Source organism: Eleginops maclovinus, chromosome 9 (assembly GCF_036324505.1).
Source record: "Eleginops maclovinus isolate JMC-PN-2008 ecotype Puerto Natales chromosome 9, JC_Emac_rtc_rv5, whole genome shotgun sequence".
In the NCBI taxonomy this organism is placed as follows: Eukaryota; Metazoa; Chordata; class Actinopteri; order Perciformes; family Eleginopidae; genus Eleginops; species Eleginops maclovinus.
Genome location: NC_086357.1, coordinates 18717536 through 18742964, shown reverse-complemented (window position 1 = coordinate 18742964; position 25429 = coordinate 18717536). Strand labels below are relative to the sequence as shown.

At 37.2% G+C, this 25429-nt stretch overlaps 6 protein-coding genes across 9 annotated transcripts; 2 read left to right on the top strand and 4 right to left on the bottom strand.

The window, feature by feature from the left end:
* The first annotated feature begins 5 nt into the window (after positions 1-5).
* Positions 6-1396, top strand: LOC134869650 (guanine nucleotide-binding protein G(I)/G(S)/G(O) subunit gamma-5-like). Its single transcript, XM_063891473.1, has 3 exons — positions 6-232; positions 366-521; positions 1078-1396. The coding sequence occupies exons 1-2, from the start codon at positions 152-154 to the stop codon at positions 489-491; spliced, it is 207 nt and encodes a 68-aa protein (XP_063747543.1). The 5' UTR covers positions 6-151; the 3' UTR covers positions 492-521; positions 1078-1396.
* rpf1 (ribosome production factor 1 homolog) lies at positions 1347-5958 on the bottom strand. The gene is made up of 9 exons (XM_063891472.1): positions 4991-5958; positions 4501-4557; positions 4281-4361; positions 4092-4187; positions 3336-3489; positions 2928-3010; positions 2419-2600; positions 2210-2336; positions 1347-2067 (listed from the first exon to the last, which is right to left on the bottom strand). The coding sequence occupies exons 1-9, from the start codon at positions 5219-5221 to the stop codon at positions 2026-2028; spliced, it is 1053 nt and encodes a 350-aa protein (XP_063747542.1). The 5' UTR covers positions 5222-5958; the 3' UTR covers positions 1347-2025.
* Positions 5959-6226: 268 nt separating this feature from the next.
* On the bottom strand, positions 6227-9556 carry LOC134869647 (deoxyribonuclease-2-alpha-like). 3 transcript variants are annotated; one of them, XM_063891467.1, is made up of 7 exons: positions 9419-9556; positions 8923-9020; positions 8665-8827; positions 8499-8580; positions 8241-8399; positions 7968-8159; positions 6227-7437 (listed from the first exon to the last, which is right to left on the bottom strand). In XM_063891467.1, the coding sequence occupies exons 1-7, from the start codon at positions 9506-9508 to the stop codon at positions 7076-7078; spliced, it is 1146 nt and encodes a 381-aa protein (XP_063747537.1). In that variant the 5' UTR covers positions 9509-9556; the 3' UTR covers positions 6227-7075. The 3 variants fall into 3 exon arrangements, with proteins under 3 accessions (XP_063747537.1, XP_063747539.1, XP_063747538.1); XM_063891469.1 differs by having other exon boundaries at positions 8923-8968; positions 9419-9458; XM_063891468.1 differs by lacking the exon at positions 9419-9556 and having other exon boundaries at positions 8923-9322.
* Positions 9557-11347: 1791 nt separating this feature from the next.
* dnase2b (deoxyribonuclease II beta) lies at positions 11348-17962 on the bottom strand. 2 transcript variants are annotated; one of them, XM_063891497.1, is made up of 7 exons: positions 17762-17962; positions 16157-16267; positions 15789-15963; positions 14571-14649; positions 14046-14207; positions 12917-13114; positions 11348-12251 (listed from the first exon to the last, which is right to left on the bottom strand). In XM_063891497.1, exons 1-7 carry the CDS (start codon positions 17773-17775, stop codon positions 11917-11919), a joined length of 1074 nt encoding a protein of 357 aa, XP_063747567.1. In that variant the 5' UTR covers positions 17776-17962; the 3' UTR covers positions 11348-11916. The 2 variants fall into 2 exon arrangements, with proteins under 2 accessions (XP_063747567.1, XP_063747566.1); XM_063891496.1 differs by lacking the exon at positions 17762-17962 and having other exon boundaries at positions 16157-16383.
* Positions 17673-22055, top strand: uox (urate oxidase). The gene is made up of 8 exons (XM_063891498.1): positions 17673-17929; positions 18885-19097; positions 19772-19888; positions 20153-20231; positions 20608-20794; positions 20968-21091; positions 21597-21680; positions 21766-22055. The coding sequence occupies exons 1-8, from the start codon at positions 17774-17776 to the stop codon at positions 21838-21840; spliced, it is 1035 nt and encodes a 344-aa protein (XP_063747568.1). The 5' UTR covers positions 17673-17773; the 3' UTR covers positions 21841-22055.
* Positions 22054-24820, bottom strand: samd13 (sterile alpha motif domain containing 13). The gene is made up of 5 exons (XM_063891499.1): positions 24432-24820; positions 23943-24062; positions 23259-23301; positions 23022-23133; positions 22054-22933 (listed from the first exon to the last, which is right to left on the bottom strand). The coding sequence occupies exons 2-5, from the start codon at positions 23968-23970 to the stop codon at positions 22790-22792; spliced, it is 327 nt and encodes a 108-aa protein (XP_063747569.1). The 5' UTR covers positions 23971-24062; positions 24432-24820; the 3' UTR covers positions 22054-22789.
* Positions 24821-25429: the final 609 nt, after the last annotated feature.

The window sequence follows — 25429 nt, the reverse complement described above, 5'->3', positions numbered from 1 at the left end:
CATCATCGATTGACACTCCTTTAAAGAAAACCGAAAACCGGAAACAGCATCGAGAAAGGAGTGGTCAGCAGGCTAGCTTCCAACATCGATTAGTTTGGAAAAGTTTCTTACTCTTCGTTATTTAGACTACAAACCTCTCATAATATTAATCATGTCGGGCTCCTCCAGCATTGTATCGATGAAGAAAATCGTCCAGCAGTTACGTTTTGAAGCAGGCATCAACAGAGTAAAGGTGAGATTACGTTACTCTTTAGTGTTGTTATTTGTTGCTGGTTTCTCTTTCTAACACTGATAAGAGTCATTTACATTTTTAGGTTTGTTGGTTTTCTCAACAGCAGTTAACTTTCCAGACTTGTTTCCTACAGGTGTCCCAGGCCGCAGCGGACCTGCAGCAGTTTTGCCTGCAGCACGCCCAGCAGGACCCTCTGCTCTGCGGCATGTCCACCAGCAACAACCCGTTCAGACCGCAGAAAGTCTGCTCCTTCCTATAGCACCTACACTCCTGCAAACCCTCTGCCTCTGTGAGTACAGCTGCACTCATTCTGCTTTAATCTTGATGATGCATTTATTGTTATTAAGTCGCTTAGGACAAAAGTAAACATCTTAAAGACTGCACTTGTAATGTAAAAAAGCACATTCAATGTGTTCTTACACTCCATACATTTGGTCTTACCAAGGACACAAAGAGAAGTTGTAATTCTGTCAGTTTTACTAATAGTTGTGACATGGATTTAATAATATTTAGTCCTCAAAAACATAATTTTAAAAATAAGGCGGTTATCTGTAACTGAGATAGGATACCAACATGTTGCATGTTTATCAATGTAATACACTTTTAATTTAAGTAAAACCCTGCACCATTCGTATTCAGTTTACATAAGATTGTAATTTAGAGCCACTTCTTAGTACAAGACCTATTTTAGTGTCACAGCTTGTTTTAATGCTCCACTCTCCATCATGTCAGAGACCATAACCTGTGAAGATACTTGTTGTATCTTGATTTTTATGTGTACAGTACTGCAGTAACTTCAATTAAAATTCTTCTTAGGTCTAACTAATGCATGGGACGTTTTGCAGGTTTTTGGACATTGTGAAGCGTTGTTGGACCTGCGCTGTGGACTCATTCGTCTCAGGAACATATGGGAATTTGGGAACAAGAAACTAAAACTTAAGTTGTTTAATGGTTGCCTTTGTAAAATGTAATAGAACCATTTCCAGGTGCTTATGTGGCACAATACAAGTCTTAACCTTCTTGCTTGGAAAAAACTAATCCATATTGTGCCTTTTTTTAATTGTACATTTTTCATGCCTGATTTTTAAAAATAATTAATTTTCTTTCCCAAATGTTTAAGTTGCAGCAACATGTTTTATTAAAATGAGTATTTACATTTAGAAACCTGTGAAATGTGTTCCATGTATCCATGATTATTTCAAAGCTCTATCAAAAAAAAACCCAGCTGTACTGTGGACACAATTTGAACCATTTACCAATTTCCAGACACTGTTACACTGAATGTACTGCTCATTGTGTCATTTACACAGACCAGGGTGTTACAGTATGTCTGCATGCACTACAGGTTGTGACAAGGAAAAACCAACAACGGCTTTCTGAATTTAAATGGGGTCATACAGTTTGTGGAGATACATTTAAAAGGTACTGCACATCCATTAATATAATTTTCTCACAGAGGTCAAATGTTTCAGGTTATTGGGATCCATGAGGGCTGCATGTATCCTCTGGTTATCTCCCAGAATGTGAAAGTCTTAACAACAAGCGGCTGTCCCACACTTGGTCTGCAGATACAGCTTTATACAGAATAAATCCCTTTCAGGACACGTGTGAATCTGGCGATGTGATCTCATTAAATCCAGTGATCGGCGCTGCTCATCAAAGTGAATGTTAAATGGTAGTCCACAGATCTGGTTATCCACTTTGAAGTCCATTTTCCACAAAAGGCAGTCATTTCTTGAATAATATACACAGCCGCTCTTGCCTGCCTACAAGAGCTGGAGGTTATGTTGCATTTAAAGCTGGAACTTCCTTCTGCAGGCATCCATCTCATGGCGCTGGAAACAAAAAAGTGTATTTTTAGCTTAACAAAGTGACTGGGACATGACATTTATTTTACCTCATTTACAAGTAATTGAAGTGCTTTGCAAGTTCCACTGCTACAGCTATTTTCAAATAAAAGTAAGCACTGAGACTCACCTTAAGGACCCACTCATACTCCCCAAACTTTGAGTCAAAGGTGCCTTTCTGGAGAGAGCGGAGTTTGAGGGTGAAGCGAGGTCCGAGCTCTTGAATACCAACTCTCTTCTCGTTCTTGAAGATGTACCTTCAGAGATGTAAAAAAGTTATTTATGCGAGACTCTGCGTTTGAGAAGCACACACAATCAGAATGGCTTTAAATGACTCACCTGTGGAACCTGAAGAAGATGAAATCTCTCTGGTTGTGGAAGGTGGCGACCTGCCGACCCACAAACTGGGGGTCCTGTGGGAAGAGAGCAGCGAACAGCCGGCCGATGCTGTGGCCCAGCCGTGTGGTGAAGTTGTTGAGGATCACCTCCGGGGAGTGTTCAGTTGGTTCTTTGCCTCGTCTCTGCCGAAGGGAAACATGAGTGATGATGAGCAACAGTTGCTTCATATATAAAACTATAGCCTCGCCATTTCCTATCGAAAAAACATATCACCTCATTTTATGCTATAAGACATTTTGTGCAATCATCATCGAGTTCAAGCAATTCCCAAACTGTGTAACTGAGATTGCATCTTCACAAGAAATGGGAACGACGCCAATGCAGTATAATATATTGAACACCATTACCCATCTTCTCCTACAGTCAGTTTTAAAGAGATGCTTTATATTATACATTAAATATGCCATTTAATCAAAACAGAAACGGGAAAAATAAAATGATCTACGTGCCTTCATCTCCTTGCGTAGTCGAACACTGCTGATCTTGAAGTGTGCAGTTGGCCCCTCAGGAAGATGACAAAGAACCAAACCATCTTAAAGTCACGGTTATGGATGGTAACATTAAAAAGGCTTGAAAGTGAGCTAGAACTTTGAATAGCTTGCCTAGGCATAATGCCAGTGTCGAGCTATTTAACTTATTTACATACTTATTGAATCTTTTATATTCGTCACCCAGCCTTCACCTTATATAGTAGTCGCTGTAGTTGTTGAGATTTAAAGCTCAATACAATTGCATGGATTTAATTAATAACTCATTAATAATCTAAATAACAGCAATGAAATAAATACTGGATTCCAGGGATTTGCAACATCACGCATCACTGTCCCATCCCCTGACACAGGTGCTTTTTAGGATACTGGGCATTTTGCGATCCTCATTGATGACCATTAGGTAGGTGAAGTTCCTGGCAACGCACTGAGGAATGATCCTCTTCAGGGCCAAACCTCTTCTGTAGTACACATGGGCGTTCGGGACTACTGTGGCCAGCTGCTCACAAAATCTCACAGTCCTCTACAAGAAAAAAAATTAGATATATCAAAGTGTTAAACAAACATTGTTTGAAAATGATGTGTAAGAATAAGCCTAAGCAGACTCCAATTTGCCATCTCAGGACATTTCACACAACACCTGTAAAATGTCACACAATGGATGTTAAACAACCTCAATATTGTATTATCTGCTGCGTTATGCAAACCCTGTTTTTGTAAACAGAGCAGACAAAGCTTATCTTTATTTAGTAACTAAGACAGGATGAAGCTCTTACACCAAAACTGCTAATAAAGTGGGGCTGAATTAAAGGACACAGTCCAGTAGTATTAATGTTATGCATCAACACAAAAGAGAGACATGTACAAAAGTGTTTACAAATCTACCAGTAAAACATCATACAAATCAACTTCATATAGTAATAAGTAACTAGTAATATTCCTTGTAAAACCATTTAAGAAGTTTTGTCATTGTCAAAAAAAGGAAGAGGAGGAGGAGCTCCAGCCCTAATTTCCTTCAAGGGTATGTTATTTGCTATTTGATATTGTAAAGGGGGACAGGTTCTAGAAACTGAAATGAGTAAAAAGTAATATAAATGTATATTGTGGCAGGCAGCAGCGACTCACCCCTCTTGGTCGGTCTGATGTTGTGATGAGCACTTTTGGGTTTGTCAACCCATTGAAATAGGCAGAAAATTCATCAGTTCCCTCGTCAAATGCAATCTGTGCATGGCAGGAAAAAAACAAGTGAATGCACATTTAATAACAATTTAACCTGAGATAGTTTGAATCACCTCAGCAGAACGCACTCCTCACCTCTTCATCTTCTGGGTCGACTGTTGTCTCGTCGTACACCCTCTGGTTTTCTATCGTCTTTGGGACTTCTTTGGGCGGTGCCTTCATGAGGGACAGAATAAAAGATAAACTTAGTGCTATTAATGCTCGCACCTTGCTAAATGGCATGACTTAGAGGTCGCATGATAGACGTTTGTAGCTCAGTGAGAAATTAAACAAAAAGAGAGGGTAAAAAACTCACCTTGTCACCCAAAGCTTCCCTTTCTTTTTTCTTCTTTTTCTTCACTTGCAACTTTTGCTGAAATATGAAGATCAGAAAAACTATTAACACAGAGATTCCAGCTGGAGTATGCTTGTACATTAGATTTCATCAAACAAGCGGACTGAAAAGAGCATTTTCTACCATTTTTGCATTGCATTTGTTGACAATAAATTATTTTTCTGTCGATAGACTAATACAATCAAACCAAAACTGTTAAACGTGTACAGTGCAAGTAGCTACAGTGTAAATACAACTGAGACACTTTGAAACCTGAATGAGGGGAGTCATAAGATTTAAAATACTGAACAATACCTCTCGAAAAGAGTTTTAACCAGACCTGAACCTTCATTAATGTAGTACTAATAACAGGACGCTGTATCAGACTGCATTAGTTTAAACTTGGTGTACCTAATAAAATGGCAGCTAAATGTAATTTACTTACTCAATGACAATTTAACTGTGTCTTTACCTTTCTTTTCTCCTGCTTGAACTTCATGAACATGAGGTGTCTTCGCTGTTTATTCTTGATTTCGGACACACTGAAGGTGGGGGGGAAGGCAGCCTCGCTGTTCTCCATCTTCTCCTCCTGCTTCGGCTCCACGGCATTTCGCTCCTTAGTCACTCTCTTGTTGTTTGGCTTCTTATTCTTATTTTTCTTACCTTTATTTTCATTACTCACAGGAACCTCTGTAATGTCCATCTTGTGTCAGATGTTATGGCTGAGTGTTTCACGTGTGTGGAGCTGGTTTCCGGTTCGTGGCTGGCGACTGGGGACCGGAAGTGACTTAGTTGTGGATACAAAAATTGTGAGGGCACCTACTGGTGAGGAGGCGTAAGAACAACTAAAAATAAAAAACTGATAGAAGAGGTGCGGTGGTGTAAAGTAGCTAAGTACATTTACTCTACTTTACTTTACTTATTTAAGTGCTTTGCTTTGCTTTGTTGGTACTTTGTACTTCTACTCAACTCAGAAATAAATAGTGTACTTAGCTCCACTACGTTTATTTAATATCTGTAGTTACGTTGCAGATGTTAGTCAATCATGTGAGATATACTTAAATAAGACTTTAGTTACACCTAACATTCACAAATTACCCTGCAGTATACAAAGTGATTAAAACTAGCTGCACCTTTACCAGCTTTGATGAACACATCATTCATCAAATAAAAATATATATATTATTCTGAAAAGGACCAATTTTCAGAATGAGTTCTTTTACTTTTTGTATTTTAAGTGTATTTTGATGCTAATACTTTTGTACTTTTGTAGTATTCCTACACTCTGTTGCTTCTACTTTTGCTTAAGTACAAGACATTCATCTGCCGAAGGGATGATTTATCTATGCTAACTTTAGATGATTAATCCTTTACTTTTTCTCTTCCTGCCCTGGTACCTACACATTTAAATGTATATATATTTAACCTTGTTCACATATCTGTATAAATTATTCACCTGATCAGAGTTTAACTCATGTTAATGTTGTTATTGCTACTCATACTGTTAATACATGTTTATTCTTATTTTATTTTGTTCTTTTTATCCCTGTGTGTATTCTCATGTGCACTATCTGTGTTTCTCTCTTATTCGGTTGCTGCTACCTGACTTTCCCTACAGGGATCAATAAAGGTCCATCTTATCTTACCTTGGATACATGCATTCATGAATCTTCTATCTAAGTTCAATGAAAACAACTGCAGCAACATGTTCTGTAGAGTTTGATATTTAATAGTGATTTATTCATTCATTTCTTCAAGAGTAATTGTATCGTATTTGCATCGAAATGAGTTCTTAAGATATGATTTTGAAAAGGTAAAATCATTGTAGTTTTTCATTAATTCAAATACAAAAGAAAAAAGAAAAAAGAAACAAATAGTCATTCATCAAAACGTGGCTGTGTAAAACTTCTAAAATGTAAAACTTGCAGTGCTATAAGTGATAACCAGTGGTGGATAGTAATACATTTACTCAAGTAATGCACTTAAGTACACATTTGAGGTTCTTGTACCTTACCTAAGTCTTTTAATGTTATTGCTACTGAATACTTTTACTTTACTACATTTTTGTAGCCAATATTGTACTTTATACTCTAACCCCTTTAGTGAGTTACTTTATAGATTCAGAATATTAGCTAAAACAAAAATATAAATCAACTATAAATTAAAAATTAACATTATTTAATGTTAGGTTGAGGTATCCAGTAGCAGTACACACAGTGATTCAAATTAGCTCCACATGTACCAATCGTGATGAACATTAATCAATAATCCCAATCCAGTCATGTAACATATTTTATTCTGAAAGACGCCATATCGACTACTATTTACTTCTGTTATTGAAAAGTATATTTTAATGGCAAATATATCTCTACTTTACTTAAGTAACATTTCAAATGCAATACCTTTATTTGTACCAGAGTAATTTACCAATTTAGTGTTGCTAATTACAAAAGAGTAGTACAAGTACAAATCTGAGTACTTCTTCCACCAATGTTGGTAACATTCTTGTTTCTAAGTTCTTGGTTTTGAAGATATATTTCCATAAAGGAGAGAGCATTTAAAGTTCTCTTTTAGCAGAAGGTGGACATGGTTCAGCCTTGTTAATTATAGTATTGAAAGCATTTGCAACTGCAGTGTTTCTAATGCATACTGCTCCTCCACCTCTGTTCTTCTGACTCTCATGCCTGTTCAAATCAGCAATGCAGGTCCATCCACTATTAGGAGCCACACACCACTTGGAGTGATCATTAGTATCATTCCAGATTCTTTTCAGGAGCTTAACTTGCTTTACATTGTACACATGATGCGGGGTGCCTGGGTTGCATTCAGACGGCAGCAGAGATGAGCGACCACTTTTTCCCCAGCTCCTAACATACAGACTCTCCGTCATATTCTCCACAATAAGGCCAGAATAAAGATCTACAAATGAATTGAAACACAACAAAAATGCCATTCTGTTATCAATACTTATTAAGAAGTTTCATAACTGTTGATACGGTATACATTTTTAAACAAAAGTGTGTGATTATTATTATTAATATTATTATCAATACTACTGACTCCTAATTCACTTCTTTTAAACCTTCACTTGCTTTCATAATGCTGCCACTTTTTTTTTGCCATAGATGTTTATTTTATCTGATAATATTAACAAGTGCTTCCTTATTTTTTTCTTATGTGCATCTACTTATGTTATCATCCCTTTTATATGCACAAAAAAGTATTCAGACATGCATAACAAAACTAAACTGCAAACAAAATTGAAAAGCGTTGACGCAGTTGATGACTTTAGCGATTGTAATGATCAACAGGACAAATAGTATCTCACTGTAAAAAGAGAAGCAAGAGTGTTCCTCTTTTTGCTCTGACAAAAAACAAACGTGTCAAGTTCATCATCAACCTAACAGGAAATGTTAACACTGGGATCCTGATTGAGTGCAAACTCTTACCATCATTAAAATGTGTGTATTTTGCAAAGCTGGAGAAAATATTTCCTCCAGTTGAGTTCAGATTTGTCTGACGAAACCAGGGACTTTTTCTTGGGAAACCAATCTGATAGGCAACATCTCGCAGCGCATCGGGAAAGAATTCCGAGATGGCATAGTCAAATGAATAGGGATGAATGTACTTGAGCTGCAATCCTACAAATTCAAATTAGTAAAATGTTTAGCACATATATTTCTTTAAATATGTTTTAAGTCAGAAATGTAACGGTATCCCACCTATTTCCTCAAATTGATCAGAGGAGTAAGTCACACACAAAAATGTCTGACCATTAGTCTTTCCATTGGCTGGCCAGAATTTTTTACTGCGATATTTTGGAAATTTTGGTGTAGAGTGTGAGAGCCAGACTCCTGTTTTATTGTCCAACATCACAACACCTTTAGGAAGTAAAACAGAAGAACGAAAACAGAGCTTTGTCACATTATAATAATTGTCTGTATCTTGGACACAATTAGGTGGAAGATTGTTGCACTCACCTTTACTGTGGCCATATGATGTTGAAGCATTTTCTCCCCTTGGAGGTTGATCATTATATAAAATGTATCCAAAACCTTCAGTCTAAAACAAAAATATATGAGCCTGCATCAGTTTGCAAACTAAACACCACTGTGCAAGAGAGACACAAGTCTGTATATAATTAACCTTTGTGTCATAGAAGTCAAAAAGAGGTTTCAGTGTGTTTGCCAGAGTGCCAGGTGATCCTCCAATGTTCGTTTTGCTCTTAATCCATCCATTGGTGCTATTATCCATGTACAGATATGACACACCGGCACCATACCCCAGGGGCAACTTGTACAAAATATACCTAATCATACAGAGAAAATATATTCTATTACATTTCAGCAGACACAGAGAATAGGTGGAATATGTAAATTGCCTCAAATCAAAATGTCCACAAACCAGTCCACCTCGTTTCCTTCTTCATTCTTGCATGTCACACTTGATTCTGACAGTTGAAAAACACTCCCAGCAGTCAAAAGCAATGCCATCATTGTTCTCTGAAACATTCCGACATATTTATGAGGCCCTCTTGTTTTCACAGTTTAATGTTCCAGATGATTACTAAATGCTGTCCCTTAAATGTATAACATTTGCTATTAATATGCAAGTAACAACTACAGCACCACCATTATGGGTTTCAAACTACAGTATTAGAAGTCATTTCAAGGTTCTTCCAACAATTTCAGCTGTTTCAATTTCTTGATGATCCTATATGGCTCATGAACCAATACATTTCTTACATTGTAACATAGTTGTAACATACATTTTTCTTATTCAGATTTTCTGATACTTCTGATACACTTTTATGTCAGAATGGGCATTTACTTAATAGTATCCTAGTTGTTATTATTATTATTGTTAAAATCATTGTTTAACAAACTAACATTTTACTTACATATCCAGCCATCGTCCTCTCTCTTCTGTCAACTGCACATCTGTTAATCAAAGCTCCGATCGTGAACACACACCCACATCTCTCATTCATCAGACATTTCCTTGTTCCGTATTCAGACACTTCATTTGAAAATATCCACTGATTGGGTGCCACAATATTTAAAAAATGGTATTTATCTGTTTTGATAGAAGTTCTTTAACCGCATGTAACTTTCTCATGTATGTAGTATGTTTAAAATTAAAGTGTCAATACGTTTTGAGGATTCAAGACACAGTTCTGGGTATTTCTATGAAAGAATAGTCATTACTTAAATAAGGTAACATGGATGTGAATGAATCTGGATTTATGAACTTGAAGCTGCACTCATTTGGCTTTTCAACAAAAAAGCCTACTTACTCTAAGCAATCACTAAAGACATTAATCAGAACAAAAATAAAAGAACCAAAGGTGTTTTTTCACTTTGCCTCTCCCTAATAAACTGGTTTTGTTCACAGTGGATTTAAGGATTGTATCCTAGAGGAGGAAAAACAGCAACATCATATTTGATTTTTGATATATTTGATGATAATACACATTCTTGTTTCTATGGTACTACCTTCCTTTTGCAACTGCATAAACCCTTTAAGGCACTTGGCTGATTTAATTTTTCATAAGAATGTGTGACTTTAAATCCTCCATTGATGTACATTTCCCCTCTTTGGGACAAATAAAGGTATTCTGATTCTCATCAGTCACACAAGACACATTACCTTCAAGTACTAGTGTTTTATGAGAATCATGAGAAGTGGGAAACTTTCTGAGACTGTGAAAGACAGCCAACCAGTACTGACACCGCACTGAACCATCCTTAATATGAACATATACTTGCTGTCTTTTAGAATAATCAGGGTCATCTGATACGTTGAAGATTAAATAAGATGTTCAGCTTAATGTTAGGAATAGGTTTAAACAAGTTATTCAAAGCAACTTCAATTGAAAGTGTTATTCATGTCAGCACTATTAACTGTACATGTGCCCGTACAGCACAGGAGGACTAAGGGTTGAGAAATTGAAACATCCGCAGAACCAAGCAGTAGATACACTATATCAAATTTGTGATTTCAAGTTGCTACCAGTGTAATATTTCCTATAAGTGATAAGAATGTGAAAGGTTCTCTGAAAATCCTGGAAATAAGTTGATCTGTAAAATAATTTTAAATCCAGCAACAAAATTCCTTTGTTTTAGGAAAATAAGAATTTAAGATGCAACAAAAGGCTCAATGTAAAGAAAAAGCATAGGTCATGCACGGACTATAAACTACACAGTAAGATTCTACCAGTCCACAAGGTGACACTGTTTACCAAAAACTATGGTTATTTGGAAGTTGTGTGCCTCTTCCTGACAGCGACCCACAGGGATGGCAAATTCTTGTTCTCCCTATGGGTACAATAAAAGTAAACATTAATTAGATGATGCTACTAAATATAATCATAGTTTGTATTCTTTTTTTTCTCCAAGAAGCTACCCACTTACTCTTTATTCTGATACACAAACAACTATAGTTTGATTTCCAGCTGACGACTGCGCAAGACCAAAGCAGAAGTTTGAGGGATGAGGCTATTACTTAAGAGAGAGCATGAGAACATAAGGGGATGCTCCTTCACTTTACGCACCGAGATTTGACCCATTTCCTGATTTTTGTGCCGGCACTGTCCCCTTACTTTAAAGTTTGAACTTTTTCAGAATCAGCAGTAATTAATTTACATTTGCTCTGTAAAGGAAAACACATCAAAAGCACTTTCTTTATGCATCTTTAGTCATTTAGTCACATGACAAGCCCTCATGGTCAGGAAATGATCTGAGACTTGATCTTTTGCTATCATTCTCAAAACCACATACACGGAAAGACTACTTCTCATTTGTACAAGAACACAGAAATACAAGTCAAATAAGTTATTGTGTATTGTTTATTCTGAAATTGATTACTACTTCACTTATTGGAATGCTAAATCCCAAACCCCAAAACCAAACCCAAAGTAAAATGCAATACTATCTGGCCTTAAAAAGACAGTACATCCAACCTGAGCACCGTGACTGATGATAAACACAGAAAAATGTTGACAACTCACAGCCTGGTCCTAGAAACTGGCAGGTATAACATAAAACATGGCTGCCAAAAGAGAAGCGATTATGCCACCAATGTGGAGGAACTGCTGTGGAGCAGCTTTTCCTCACATAAAAAATAATGTGATCCTGTACGGAAACAATTCTTCCCAAATTCAATAGTAAGCATCCTCAATTATAAAAACTCAAAATATTACTCTGGGAAAATAAAGAAAGTTGCCTTCTTACAGAACAGTTTGTCTCTGCCTGCCACAGCATGAGGGAATCAGATTGACCTGCTATGCCATAACTGCATTTTCTGTTACTTGCATGTTGGTCGCATTAACAGTAACAAGATTCAACCCATGCGGTGTCAAAATAATCTAGTCCTAATCATCCTATCTTTCTTTCTCATTCAACAGCCAAAGTACCAGTCCACCACCTGTCTGAAGGCCTTGAAAATGAGGGGGTTAAAGGTGCAGACCAGCCCCCCACCACGCCAAAGCTGTGCCTTCCCCCTGTTCAGATCCCCCAGGCAGGTCACCTGGTCCTCATAGGCCCTTGACACGCACCACTTTGAGTGGTCGTAGTGGGACTGGAACAGAACTGGCCCTGGAAGTCGAATCCTCTTGATGTTCATGACGTGTTTAGGCAGGGAGCAGTTAGAGGGCAGCTCGTGACCTTGTCTCTGCCATGACTCCACCAGCAAGTCGGCATCCAGAGCCTGAGCCACCCATCCTGTGTAGATGTCTGGAGGATTGCCAGTGAAAGGGTTAGTTCAGCTGCATTATGATGAAAAATGACAGACTACATAAATGTGAGATTGTGTATTATTATGCCCCAGAATAGGTTCAAAATGATGTATTTACTTTTGGATTAAAAATGGAAATATTAAGATAAGATGTGTGATCGTGCTGTGAGGGCAGGGATTTATATTTTAAATGAGCTCTGTGAAGTTTAACTGCACAAATATTACCCTTATGCCCGGGGAACATAATCTTGAAAAAAACAAGGGCTCTAAAAATCATCTGATAGGATAAGTGACTGCTCACAACTGTGCACACACTTTAAAATGTGAAGAGCGTCACATGCTGAAACATGGGTATGGTGAACTTATTTGCTTCATGGGTCTAAGATGATAGTGTGTCTGCAGCTGATAATGAGGGACTTTGGCAGACAAGCAAAATGTGCAACAAAACAGTAGCAGATAGAGGTTTTTGTAAATGAAAGTGGACTCTCAACTGGAGTTTCTCTCTCAGATGTTTTTTGTATAATAAATGTTCCAAAAGACCAAAAATGTCGCTTTAGTTAATCTAAATGAATGCATAGGTATTTGTTGTACAGCAGCAAGGGTGTAAATAAATATCCTGAAGAGTAAAATGTAAAAGAGCAGCAGCACAGGAGGAATATCTTACCATCAACAAAGTGTTCAGATTTGACAAAACTGACAAACGTTTCTCCTTTGATAGAGCTTAGCTGCTCCATGCTCTTATCTGAGGGTGGTCTGGGTTTGGATCCCTTGCATAACTGGGCCAACTGCGGCAGTTCGGCAATGAATGTAGCAGGTACAGAGCAGTTATAGAAACGTGGGTAAAGGTACACCATCTGCTTTGCTGAAGAGTAAGGATAGAGGATCACAGAAAGGAAACAAATAAGAGATGCTATGTGTTAGAAAACTAACGGGTGCACTGTTGGATGGTTCTGTATTATATGGACATTATTTCTTAAAAACAAAAGAAAAAAATCTGATTCATGTATGTTTTATCGGATGGGGCTCAAATAGTTTTGGGTGTCCTCAATCTCTGATAAATGGATGAATTTCAATGAAAACACAGGCACATTTGTTCTTTCATTCATTTGTTCTGTCATGTATTTCCCTTTTTTTTAAATGCATGTCCAGATTTTTCCTTACTTATATAAAGTTGTAGTCGGCAATCGTAAAATGAACCCTCAGGTTGAAAATTGAAGTGAGTCCCATCCATTGATAAAGTCAGTTTCATCAATGAGACTCATTTCACTTTCCTCTTCCTATTCTCTGTTTAATGGTAAGCAAAGCAGATTCCCCAAAATGTGGACTTTTTCCTATTAAAATGTGTCTTTAGTTGGTAAAACTTGAATTAATTAAAGACGGACTATATCACCACATTAATTGAAAGCATCGCACACAACGTAACCATTTCTTGTGCTTTACAAAATATGAATAATTCAATTACATTGTTGGAAAAATGTATTCCTCATCTTTATTTGATAATCGATGTATCTTACTTTATATATTGGACTAGAATATTTGAGAGTAAGAGGACATAGAATATGTGTTTTTCCATTCTCCAGGTTTTTATTTAATAAATTACACCATCAAAAGATCCTAGACAAACACTTTGCTAGTTCTATAACATTTGGAGACACATCTAAAGAACGAGCATAATGCCTGGTCACTGTGTAAATGTTTTCTTTTGTCGAGCAAATAGAGACTTTTGTAAACTGAAGTCTGGGATGTGTACAGAGCAGCAGTAAAGCCCTGTTGCTTCATGAGCGTTCACTCACCTATACCGAGGAACTGTTCATAGCGGTAAGTCACGCAGAGAGCAGTTTGGCCGTTGACTTTGCCAGAGGAGGGGTAAAGGTACCCTCTCTCAGGGAACGACGGGAAATGGGGAATGCTGTGCGAAAGCCAAAAACCTTGAGAGTGGTCAAAGAGCAGTACTCCTGCAAAATGCATACAAGTACAACGTTTACACACACATGTTAAACCTGCATGCTTGCAGACATTTCAATCAAGGTCATGTCAGTGTAGTCGATAATCCAGAGTCAACAGCAGTTATGAGACTGGTACTCTTTGGCCGTTTCCTCCCCCTGACACCAAAAAAAGTTGTCTATCTTTATTTCTAAAATCATAGCATTGCAAAGTTTAAAAGCAGCCTGGAATGGAAGTACAGTAACACCATCATTAATTATCAAAGACACACATATGTTATTTTATGATACAGTCCTAGTTAATCCGACTGAAAATAACGTCAAATAAAATCAAGAACAGTAAAATCAAACATGAATTATGGTAGTGCACTGTACCTTTAGTGTGTCCGTATCCTTTAATGTAATCAAGGATCGGTGGCCCATCATTGTAGAGTGCATAGACTGAACTGTTAGACTGGGGAAAAACTTGTTTTAGTATTTGTCAAGAAAATCACTTCTGTGTAGTTAGTTTTTTTTGTATAAACAGTATCTGTTTATTTCTTTAAGAAAGAGTTTGCCATACGGGAAACATTATATGCTTTCTTATCAAAAGCTATAGATGAACATTTCGACTACTTCTAAAAAAATAAGGCATCAGTCAACTGGACCATGTCTATTTTTTTATCTTCAAACTAGTAACTTTTAGCCACACATGGGAGAAGTGAGCCACCAGGGCTTTCTGACAAAAATAGTTCTGACCTTTTTCTAAACAAAGTTGTGTTGCCTAAACCTATGAGATTTCCTGAATTTAAAGAGGTAAAGATCTGCCGCTGTCCGTCTGTTTTTTCTTTTTTCTTTTGTTACATAGTGTATGTAGCCTAAGATTATTGTTAGCGCCAAGTCCCCGAAAATGATTTTAACACAGACCAAGGAATAAAAGGTTTTTTCAGGGAACAGGGGGGCTTATCCCAGCCAGCAGAGGGTTAGCTTAGCATAGCATAAAGACAACAACTAACCAATTTATTTTACACTCTCTACTTGTTACCTGGCAACCTAATGAAAAGACAGGAAGTCACTGCTCCTGGCCTAGAAATAGTGTGGGACATAACCCCCTCCAATAACAACAAAAGCTGCAACTTATTAATGAGTGAGGTTCAATGGTTGTAGTTTGTGGATTTGTTTAGCTTTGAACAAAGCCAGGCTGGTTGTCCAGTCTTCTTAACTAAGTCAACCACTTGCTGACTTGGGAATTACTCTCCTAGTCTACAGTAACTAATGGCATGAAAGTTAACTGGCATATTTTCTTAATTGTCCCAAAAACATTGCTTTACCAAGCATTTTTTCTTAGGTTATTATCAGTTAATTTTAATTTGTCTAAAATACTTTCATGACGCCACAATTGATTTTTTAAACCTATAATGTGCAATAACAAAAATAACTGACATGAGAAAGGCTTGAGTAATTCACTTCATTTGTCTGGGGAAGCTTTTTTAATTACCAACTTCCGCTCAGTTCCCCGTAGAAAAAAAAAAGAGGAAACGACTCAGCATGCCCTATTTTCCTATACTTTTAGGGAATAAAAAACCCACTTGGAGAACAGGGACATAATCTCACCTTGTAGGCCTGTCCTGCGTAAAGCTGCTTCAGTGTGTTTCCTATGGCTCCTTGACTAGTGTTGACCATATATTTACTTATCTGCCAGCTCCCTACTGAGGAATCCAGGTACATGTAGTCCACCCCACTGCCAACCTCACCAATCTTATACCTGGGCAGTTTGTAGATGATAAACCTGCAGAGGAAAAAGAGAGAAATGCGCGTTTTATTCAACAATAATATTGGAATAGTTACATGCACTTTTGTTGATTCCATGCTCCATTAAAGCAAAATCTGATTACACTAAAAAACAAAACAACATGGATTTTCAAGCAACCTGACTAAAAACTTATGGTATAACTCTGCTGTAATGAATGATATCAACTCACCAATCAACTGGTTCACCAGCTTCATTTCTACAGGAAATGTCAGTACTACACACTGTGCACCACACAAACATGATAACGATCTGTAAGCGGGAACTGAAGTGCATGTCCATCCTGCAGGCGAAGTGAACACAAAAGGAAATTACAAATCTTTGTTGTGTGGTGTGATTTAAGATTGAGTAGCTTTGAGAGGTAAGATACAGCTGCATGTAGATGCAAAACAGGAAGTCACAAGATCTGGTCACATGATGGGGAGATGTTGAAGGGAAGGTTTAATGTTGAATTAAAAGATGTTTTGGGAGGCTTTAAATTGCTGAAATCTATAAAAACCCCTTGATTCTAAATACTGTGCTTTTACTTATCCCGTGAGTTTTATCCCTTTCAACAGGTATTCACATTTAAACTATTGCACCTGTCCCCACCTGGAAGATTCTCAGTGCAACCACAGTGACCTTATTTTTTTAGCAATGGTACCGAATTTGAAACTTGCTGAAATGGAAAACATCTGGTCAAAATACTCCTTTACCCTGGAAATAAAGAAGTGAAATAAAACTCTTTCATTAAATTTGCATTCTGTTTTTAGTCTGTAACTTGTGGCTGACATCAAGCTGAATTAAACATATTGCTAAAACTAAAATAAGAAAACCACAAGTAAATAGAAACATGTCAGTCATAGGTCAAACAGCATACTATTGAGATGGAGATGTTTAATGTATAATAAAAAGACGTTTAATGCATAATAAAGTAATATACATTCCTACTTCAACATGACATCTGTGCAAGCTTTGAAAAAAAAAAAAAAGAATCAGGGAACATAGTCACTTCCTCTTAAACAAACAAGCGCATTGACCTTGTGACTTCATGTCCAGACCACAAAAAACATGCAAGTCATTATTTGCATCTCTTATTTCACTTAAAAATGTAAAAACATATGGGTTAAAATCAAGATAAATGTATCATTTTTGGTCCTCTCACATCGGTGAGAAACACCTGTACAGAAACTGTATTAGCAGATCTGGACTTGTATTAGTCATTATCTTCACATAAAAATTAAACATATTATAATAAATATCTGGAATAGATTTCTGTACATTTAAGATCGATCAATACCACTCTCTAAAAAGATCCCATTAACAGCATGAAGTGTCAGTCATTAGTTTTAAATGATTTATAATAATTAAATATGTTTAAAAAATATGTTTTTCTATTTAACAAAACAGTATCATGGAGCTTCTAAACCATCAGCTCAAATATTGGTTCGTTTACATTTAAACATGGTAGACAATCTAGTTATCAAAATAGGCTTACTTCCTTTGGTATCTCAAAACCTGGCACCCAAGAATGTGACCTGTATACATGTGCCAAGTATTAAAAATAACCCTGTTTCACTGGATCTAAAATAATGTTTTACCCACCTCTGATAGATGAAACCACAGGGGGTTAATACAACACAACAAAAATGTCAGTATAGATTGATAAGACTTTTGGTCCTCTATGCAACTACATGTGTGTGTAATTAAGCAAGAGAGTGTGTGTTAGGTGTGTACATCTGCATGCCTGACATTTTAATTACACATGTTGTAACGGGTAAGACCGGTTGAACATTACCTGACATGCAACATGACTTTCAAAAACAAAAAGAAAAGAGCAAAGGTGGCTCCGCTCTCTCTACAAAATCATCCTCAATGGGTAGCAGCACCTTTTGCAGGAGGAACAGAGGACAGAGAGGCAGCAGGTCAAGGAAAGAAAGATACCATGGCAGCGGCTTCAGATCAGGTAATCCTTCATAATGTTTACAGAAATTAAAACACAGATGCAAGATGTGTTATAGACTATTAGGGGACACCTTAAATTATCCAACTCTGGAGGTTATCTGAAGGTTTGGGGTGAATGACCATGGGGCGACTGTTGTATAAACCAGTGGTTAGGTCTCATAAATATCAGTAACGTAAAGTCTAAATCACAAACTATTGGTCAACTATGATTCTGTAAACATACTGTATATGCATGTATACAGCCTAATGTAATGTACATTTAAAACTTTTTTAATGCCACTCTGAATTTATGACCAAATTTACCGTAACAAAAATGTATGAAATAATTGGCATCCATGAATTATAGTTAGGAAAAGTATTTCCCATCAATGTATTGCAACATGAAATATTTCTTGTTGTTGCTGCTTGCTAGCAGGCAGTGCATTTGCAAAAAACATTTTATGTATGAGGGTTCCCTTATCCTGATCTACCAATGCAGAGGCATTTACGGTTTGAAATGGCTTTTTTTAATTGTTTACATACTAGCATTTTAATACATTTATTTGAGTAACGTCATTACAAATTAAAGTCTTATTTTTAGATTTATGAATTAAAAAAAAATGTGGGGGGTTTTTGAGAATTTGCCCTGAGACCCTGAGTTAAATATTTATGTTGCTATAATTAATTAATTAATGAATTAATGAATTTTAAATGTGTCTCTTTGAGGATACCAGGTTGCCACATGAGACTGCTGATATCTAACAATATATATATATATATATATATATATATATATATATAAATACTGTATGTGTTATTTCTCCTAAATCAAACACTATTTAAAAGTAAAAACTATATATATTTTGTATTGTGATATGCAAAACTCTAATATACTATGCAGGCTGCATGCACGATTGGCCCAGAACACTATTAATGGAAACAGAGGCTTGTCAGTGATGAGTTCTCTGTGTGTGCAGAATGTGGAGTTTGTGCGAACAGGCTACGGCAAAAACACAGTGAAGGTGCTGGTGATCAGGAGACAGGGCAGCCATCACTACATCATCGAGCTGAAAGCTGATGTGGAGCTCACTCTCAAATCCCGCAAGGATTATCTAACTGGAGACAACTCAGACATCATCCCCACCGACACCATCAAAAACACCGTCCATGCCCTGGCCAAGCTCAAGGAGGTAAGGCCCACAGCCTCCAGACCGTCTACTACACTCTTTCCACTTTCTACCCGCCTTACACTTCTATCACTCTATTAAAAGCAATGTCCATCCACAGAAAGTAACAAAGGGCAGTTAGGACGTGACTCTCCACTCTGATAAAATTTGAGTTTTTAGGAAGTGTTTACAAAAATGGTGTTGTTATCAACTCTTTTTTCTGTCGCCATTAAGACGTAGATAGGAATACGGTTGAATTGTTGTCAGGTCTTGGACATACAAATATAAACCCCTTACCTACCTACCTTAGCTATCTTTTTTCAAATTCAGGAGAAGAAAAAATTGTTTGTCATGTAGTTTCAAAGAACAAAATGCAGCGACACAAATGTCTGGGGTGAATAAAAATCCTGCAGCATTCATGTAAACTTACAGTACTGTTACATTACCTTATTGCTCCTATTAAATGTATATTTTTATACGCATTATGCATTTATTAAACTAGGACACTTCGACTAAAGTCACTGTTTGGCTTCACTATACTGGCAAAGTGAACCTTGTCAACCGCAGACGCAAACACACTGATCAAATAAAATCAAGGTTTACTTTTGTTTTTATCTGGACTTTCTTTATGTTTCTATTTGGATATTTTTAGAGGCTTTAATTACAGCATGCTTTTTATGCTATACTCCTCTGTTCAGGTAAGGACCATTGAGCAGTTCTCCTTGGATATCTGTCATCATTTCCTGACCGCTTTCAACCATGTGCTGAAGGCCAAAGTTCACATGGAGGAGGCTCCATGGAGAAGGTTGGAGAAGGTAAAACCCAGGGTTCAGTTTTAAGATACAGTTCTTACTTTTCATGAAGCGAAAAGCACAAGTGGAACCAATGACACTGCAGAAGAAGTCTTTTTAACCGCAGAGCACACCAAGCAAGCCGTGGTTATAATGCTTTTCTTGGCATGACATCTTACTATGTTTCTCCATCATTCATATTTTTAAAGCCACACAATGAATGAAGAACACCTTAAATAATGTGAACATGATTTTCACCATGTTTGCGATTGTCATATGTTTTCTCAGAATGGCGTAGAGCATGCTCATGCCTTTATCATTTGCCCTGAATCTTTGCGCTTCTGTGATGCTGAACAGAATCTCAATGGTAAGCACAACCACACACACACTTATATAGTTAAAACATGTATTTCCTCGTTTTTTGTGAGGGGCTTTGTAAATCTCATAAACTCGTAAAAGCTAAACCATAATTGTACTTGCCTGATCTTGGCTCAGATGGTGTTATCTTGTGGCAGCCTCAATTGTTTTATTAGTTTAGAAGTACATGTGAAAAATGATTTGGAGTTATTGGATGCTTCATCTGTGTCCAGTTTTAACTAAAATCTCTTGGTTTGGATGTTTTATGAAGTATTATAAACTGAGAGATGAGCTTGGCATTGCTGAATATTGCTGATGCTGATGACAGGCTTCAGTCAAATCCAAATGTAACTGGATTTCTGCATACTCACTGACTCGGTGCACAGGCATCCCGGTGGTTCACAGCGGGGTGAAGAACATGACGCTGCTGAAAACCACCCAGTCTGGTTTTGAGGGTTTCCACAAAGACCGCTTCACCACTCTGCAAGAGACCAAGGACAGGTGTTTCTGCACCTCTGTCTTTGCTAGGTGGCGCTACAGCAAGAGTCAAGATATCGACTTTGATGCTGCATGGTAATTATCCGTGAAAAGACTTGCGTAGGACACTGCTTACACATCTTGGTCGTCTGTAACTTTATGTCAAACAACAAAAAAAAATGTTATGAGTTCTGATCACAAAATAGAAGGAAAATAAGAAATGAAGAATGATCTCCTAATCGAATGACCATCCCATCACGTCCTCACAGGAAGTGTGTGAAGGAGACGATAATTGAGAAGTTTGCTGGTCCTTATGATCTCGGAGAGTTCTCACCCTCTGTGCAGAAGACCCTTTATGAAACACAGGTTCTGGTCCTGGATCGAATTCCTGAGGTAAGTCCTAATGTTCAATCACAAGATTTATATCAAACCTCTAGGTATAATCTGTTTAAGACATAGCAAAAGAAGAAAGCAGGAATTTAACAGCACATGAACAGTATTGTCCGTAATACAACAGTTAACATTAATATGGGTTCCCACTCCTTCTAAACTATATCATATACTCCATGGACTTTCAAAGCCCAATACCATTACATTCTAGGCCCCAACGTGGCAAAGTATAAAGGTTATTTTTCAACCAGATTTTCTCGACACAGGTGGTAAATAAAACAATAATGTAAACTCCCTGATTATTATTGCACACACCATGAGTGACTGTAAGGTACAAATTGTGTATCACGCAGTACTGTGTGCAACAGACAAAGGAATGCATAGTTTAAGCACTTACATTTTAAGATTTGTTTAACATCCAATAAGAACAATTTTGTGTTCAATATTATGCCACATGCCCAACCAGCTCATTCAGAAAAGCTCATGCTGTAAGAATTCTGTCTTTTAGGTTGATGAAATAGAGATGGTCATGCCCAACCAGCATTACATCACCATAGACATGACAAAAATGGGGATCAACAACAAAGATGAAGTGAGTTCTGTTATCGGTTTTGATTATTTACTGTTATTATTTGTTTATTATTTACTGTTATTATAACATCTGTCTTATCTTACAGGTTCTTCTTGCCTTGGATAACCCTTCAGGCAGCATCACAGGGACGGTGCGCAGGAAACAGCAAGCCAAGCTGTGAAGGCAACTACATAAACCAGGAAATGCTACTGCTCTGATCTATCAACCAAGAGCTACGTTATGAAATAATAATAATAATAATAATAATAATAATAATAAAGTTCTGAGAACTAAATATTAACTTTAAAATATTTTCCGACTACAACTGAAGATATCCAAACATGATTCTGGCTTCTGCTGAAAGTAAATGAAATAAATGACTCTACTATTATTGTCCTTTTGTGAGAAAAGAGCACCATTTATTGCAAATCTTTGATTCAGATGGTCAAACTCCAGTGTTATTTGCACATATTCATTTGTCATACATGAGTTAAACAGCTGTCTATTTGACAATTCTGAAAGCACCACAGGTTGGAACATAAAAATTATACATACACAGAAATATTTGTTTTAATCAACAGCCTCGGGGCTAGATCATTTAAGTGTGGGGGCATTTATTAAACTTGTTTCTGGGAAAACAAAATCTTTCATTGTTACATGCTGAGGACGTTTCAGTGACTCAGCTTCAGATCTTAGAGCATAAAAAGTGATTTTAGGGAAAAAAGGACATCCCAGAATCATTTCCTGCAAGTATCAAAGGGTTCGGGTACGGCAACATACACAGTTTTCAACTATATGATCATCTTATATACAAATACTTGTTTTTAAACAGTCTTGGGTTAACTCACTTTGCACATACACACCACACACACAATTCTTCATTAAATGTCTTTCTTTTAAATAAAAAAAAAGATAAAATACAAATATCAAGCAGTAGAAATAAGAATGGCTGAACACTACTGAGAAAACCGCTTTTGGAGTTCTGAGCTTATAAAAACATACAGCATTCAAACTCTGTTAAGGTGCCACTGTGGCCAGAGGAGTCTTTGTGAAGTGGCAGCTAACCTGGTGTCTCTTGACGCGATGATTGTCACTGAGCTGGGGGGGGGGTGTCACTGCGGCCTGCAGTGCTACGAGGCGTTGCTCTTCAGGTGTTGTGTCTGCAGCTGCTTTACGTGATACTCATAGATTTTCAGTGCAGGGCCTAGCTTTATTGACAGCCCCGTCAGGACATCGTTGCGGGTCATCAGCAGCAGGGACTTGCCATCGATTTCCTGTCAGGCAGAGAGAGAAATATTTCACTGACATCCTAGTTTGCTTTCATCATGTGATGAGAATTTTGAGCAGGAAGAGCCACCCAACCTGATCTTGGAAAGCCGTGGCTTGCTCCTCGAACCCTGTTGCTTTGAAGTAGTTTACAACATCGGCAACCCCCCAGTTTGCAGGGTCCGGCAGCTGTCCGTTCTCCACCGGGCTGTCAGGTCACAATGAAGGCATTCATCTTAGTGCGTAAGCAATTTCAACTGTAACAACCGTGAAACATGTTCCTCCAAATACTTATGAATAATAAACTATTATTATACTAATTGGAAATGATACCTTTTTGTGTCAACAGAGCCGTTTGCCTTGTCTTCCATGCCGGCTGTAAACAAAAATGGAGCAGAAATAAAAACAAAAGCAATCATCAACTCAAAAGAGGCATTCTAATATGTAGACACGGAAACGCAAGGTTAAACATTCATCAATAAATGATGTCAAAAGGTTTTCCTGCAGTCAAATATAATGAAAAGGACATTTTGTTTTGAAATATAATTTAAAATCAAAGACAGTGAAGTGTGATTCAAAGCTGTAGAAAAAACTAGATTTAGGATCAACGGTCAGATCTTTTTTTTGCGTAAATTTAATATATATGGGTTATAACCCTGAGGAAAAAAATGGGTACAGACTCACAGTAATGAATATAATTATCAATTCAAAGTAACAGACCTACAAAACATGCAAAATAACACAAATACTATACAAATTGTCTATGAATGAATCAACATTTTTAGATGTAAGCCAATTCAAACGATACAGCTTGGTCACAAAACACTAGATGAATCTCATAAAGCGTTAGGTGTCAATAAATGTATGGGTTATTTTAGTAAGCAGCTGTTACTCTCAAACAGAAACCATTATGTGGTGACACTGCTGGGGATTAAGGAAACGTGTGTTCTCATTGAGCCGATGTGGGTTTAAAGGAAAGCCCTAATGCAGTCCTTACGGGCTGAATCTGTCTCTTACAGTCTGTAAAGTTGCAGTAATTTTTCATCAGATGTCTTCTCTCGGAGAACTTAATGTATTGGCAGCTCAAACACCATCGTTGTTTCTCTTTCGCAGTCTGCCATTCACTAGGTGTCTTCACTGCAATACAATTAAAATAAAAAGGTTAAAACAACAACAACAACAACAAAAAACACACGACAAGAGACCAAAACTAAGCTACTACTGTGTCGAACACTGACATTAGGGAGGGATGCACTGTGTGAAAAATAAGAAAAAAGCTCACGTTGTTAGCTGGATTAAAAATAACGTTTCACGTAACATAATTGTCTTAATTGACACATATATAAATCAAGCAAAAAACGCCTATTAGGTTTTCCGAATTGAGTCACAGTATAGAAAAGACGTCACGATTAAAGACGGTATTATTTAATCGCTGCCTCTTCGTATTTCGTATTAAGCTAACAGGTATAGTTAGCTGGGTTTGCTAATACAACAGAGAACAGTTACCTTATTTAGGATGATTCCTGTTTCACAAAAACAGTGTGACCGGGCAAGACACGTTGTCAGGATGAGTAAAAGGTATTCTATTCACGGAGATATTTTACAGATAAATAAACGGCGAGATTCATTTGATAAAATCTAGATGTAATCAACTAAGGGCAACTAGCCCCTCTTCATTGGTTCAGCTTCCTTCGCCCACGACAGCAGAGAATCATGGGAAGTGAAGTTCTTTTTTGTTACAACGCCAGTTTTTGCATTTGAGCCTGATCAAACACCTGCTGAATTACTACACATAAACAGTGGTCGAAAAAATATTCCGATTCTTTATTTGAGAATAGGTACGTCTACCCAGTGTCCGAACTACGGGGGGACTCGGGGGATCCGAGACCCCCTGAAACTGACACGAGATCCCCCGAAAACATGATTTGGGAAATGTTGGGGGGTCTCTAAAATATCAGTCAAGTCAAGCGCAAGAGCAAGTCCCCCCCCCCCCCCCCCCGAGAGAAAAATGGGACCCCCCGAAAATCTCGGCATAGTTCGAACACTGCGTCTACCAGACTGTATACTACAACAAGTAAAAGCACTGCGTTTAGAATGGCACTCAATTAAATATAACTATGATTAGACAGATGTACTTAAAGTATTATGAGTAAAAATACTCATTGTATAAAATAAACATATTACATTTTTTTAAATATTGTAAAGCAAAAGCAAATTTTCACACAATTTCAACAAAAACTTCTTAGCAAAACTGCTGCCAATAAAGGTTCTGTTAACCCACTCGTTTAAGTTACTAAAGTATATGGTTAGCTGGTTTAATAAACAATGTAATATTTTAAACGTTTTTTCCTAAATATTGTGTCAAAATCTTAATTTATAAAGTAACTAGTAAATAGATCTGTAAAATAAATGTACAAGTACAACATTTGCTTTCAAAATGCAGTGGACTAGAAGTATAAAGTCGTATAAACTGAAAATACTCAGGTAAAGTGCCTCAAATGTGT

Coding starts and splice junctions, on each gene's coding strand:
- uox (XM_063891498.1), top strand. CDS start 17,774: ATGACTTTCAAAAACAAAAAGAAAAGAGCAAAGGTGGCTCCGCTCTCT. Junction 20,232..20,607: donor TGCTGAACAGAATCTCAATG/GTAAGCACAACC, acceptor CTCGGTGCACAG/GCATCCCGGTGGTTCACAGC. Junction 21,092..21,596: donor TCCTGGATCGAATTCCTGAG/GTAAGTCCTAAT, acceptor TCTGTCTTTTAG/GTTGATGAAATAGAGATGGT.
- LOC134869647 (XM_063891467.1), bottom strand. CDS start 9,508: ATGAATGAGAGATGTGGGTGTGTGTTCACGATCGGAGCTTTGATTAAC. Junction 9,021..9,418: donor AGAGGACGATGGCTGGATAT/GTAAGTAAAATG, acceptor GGAATGTTTCAG/AGAACAATGATGGCATTGCT. Junction 8,581..8,664: donor TTGACTTCTATGACACAAAG/GTTAATTATATA, acceptor TTTTTGTTTTAG/ACTGAAGGTTTTGGATACAT.
- dnase2b (XM_063891496.1), bottom strand. CDS start 16,362: ATGCAGCTGTATCTTACCTCTCAAAGCTACTCAATCTTAAATCACACC. Junction 15,964..16,156: donor GCTGGTGAACCAGTTGATTG/GTGAGTTGATAT, acceptor TTTCCTCTGCAG/GTTTATCATCTACAAACTGC. Junction 14,650..15,788: donor ACGCAGGACAGGCCTACAAG/GTGAGATTATGT, acceptor GTTTTTCCCCAG/TCTAACAGTTCAGTCTATGC.
- samd13 (XM_063891499.1), bottom strand. CDS start 23,970: ATGAAAAATTACTGCAACTTTACAGACT. Junction 23,302..23,942: donor TTACTGCAACTTTACAGACT/GTAAGAGACAGA, acceptor TTTTGTTTACAG/CCGGCATGGAAGACAAGGCA. Junction 22,934..23,021: donor CCACGGCTTTCCAAGATCAG/GTTGGGTGGCTC, acceptor TCTGCCTGACAG/GAAATCGATGGCAAGTCCCT.
- LOC134869650 (XM_063891473.1), top strand. CDS start 152: ATGTCGGGCTCCTCCAGCATTGTATCGATGAAGAAAATCGTCCAGCAG. Junction 233..365: donor CAGGCATCAACAGAGTAAAG/GTGAGATTACGT, acceptor TGTTTCCTACAG/GTGTCCCAGGCCGCAGCGGA.
- rpf1 (XM_063891472.1), bottom strand. CDS start 5,221: ATGGACATTACAGAGGTTCCTGTGAGTAATGAAAATAAAGGTAAGAAA. Junction 4,362..4,500: donor GGGAAGCTTTGGGTGACAAG/GTGAGTTTTTTA, acceptor TCCCTCATGAAG/GCACCGCCCAAAGAAGTCCC. Junction 2,601..2,927: donor GACTACGCAAGGAGATGAAG/GCACGTAGATCA, acceptor TCCCTTCGGCAG/AGACGAGGCAAAGAACCAAC.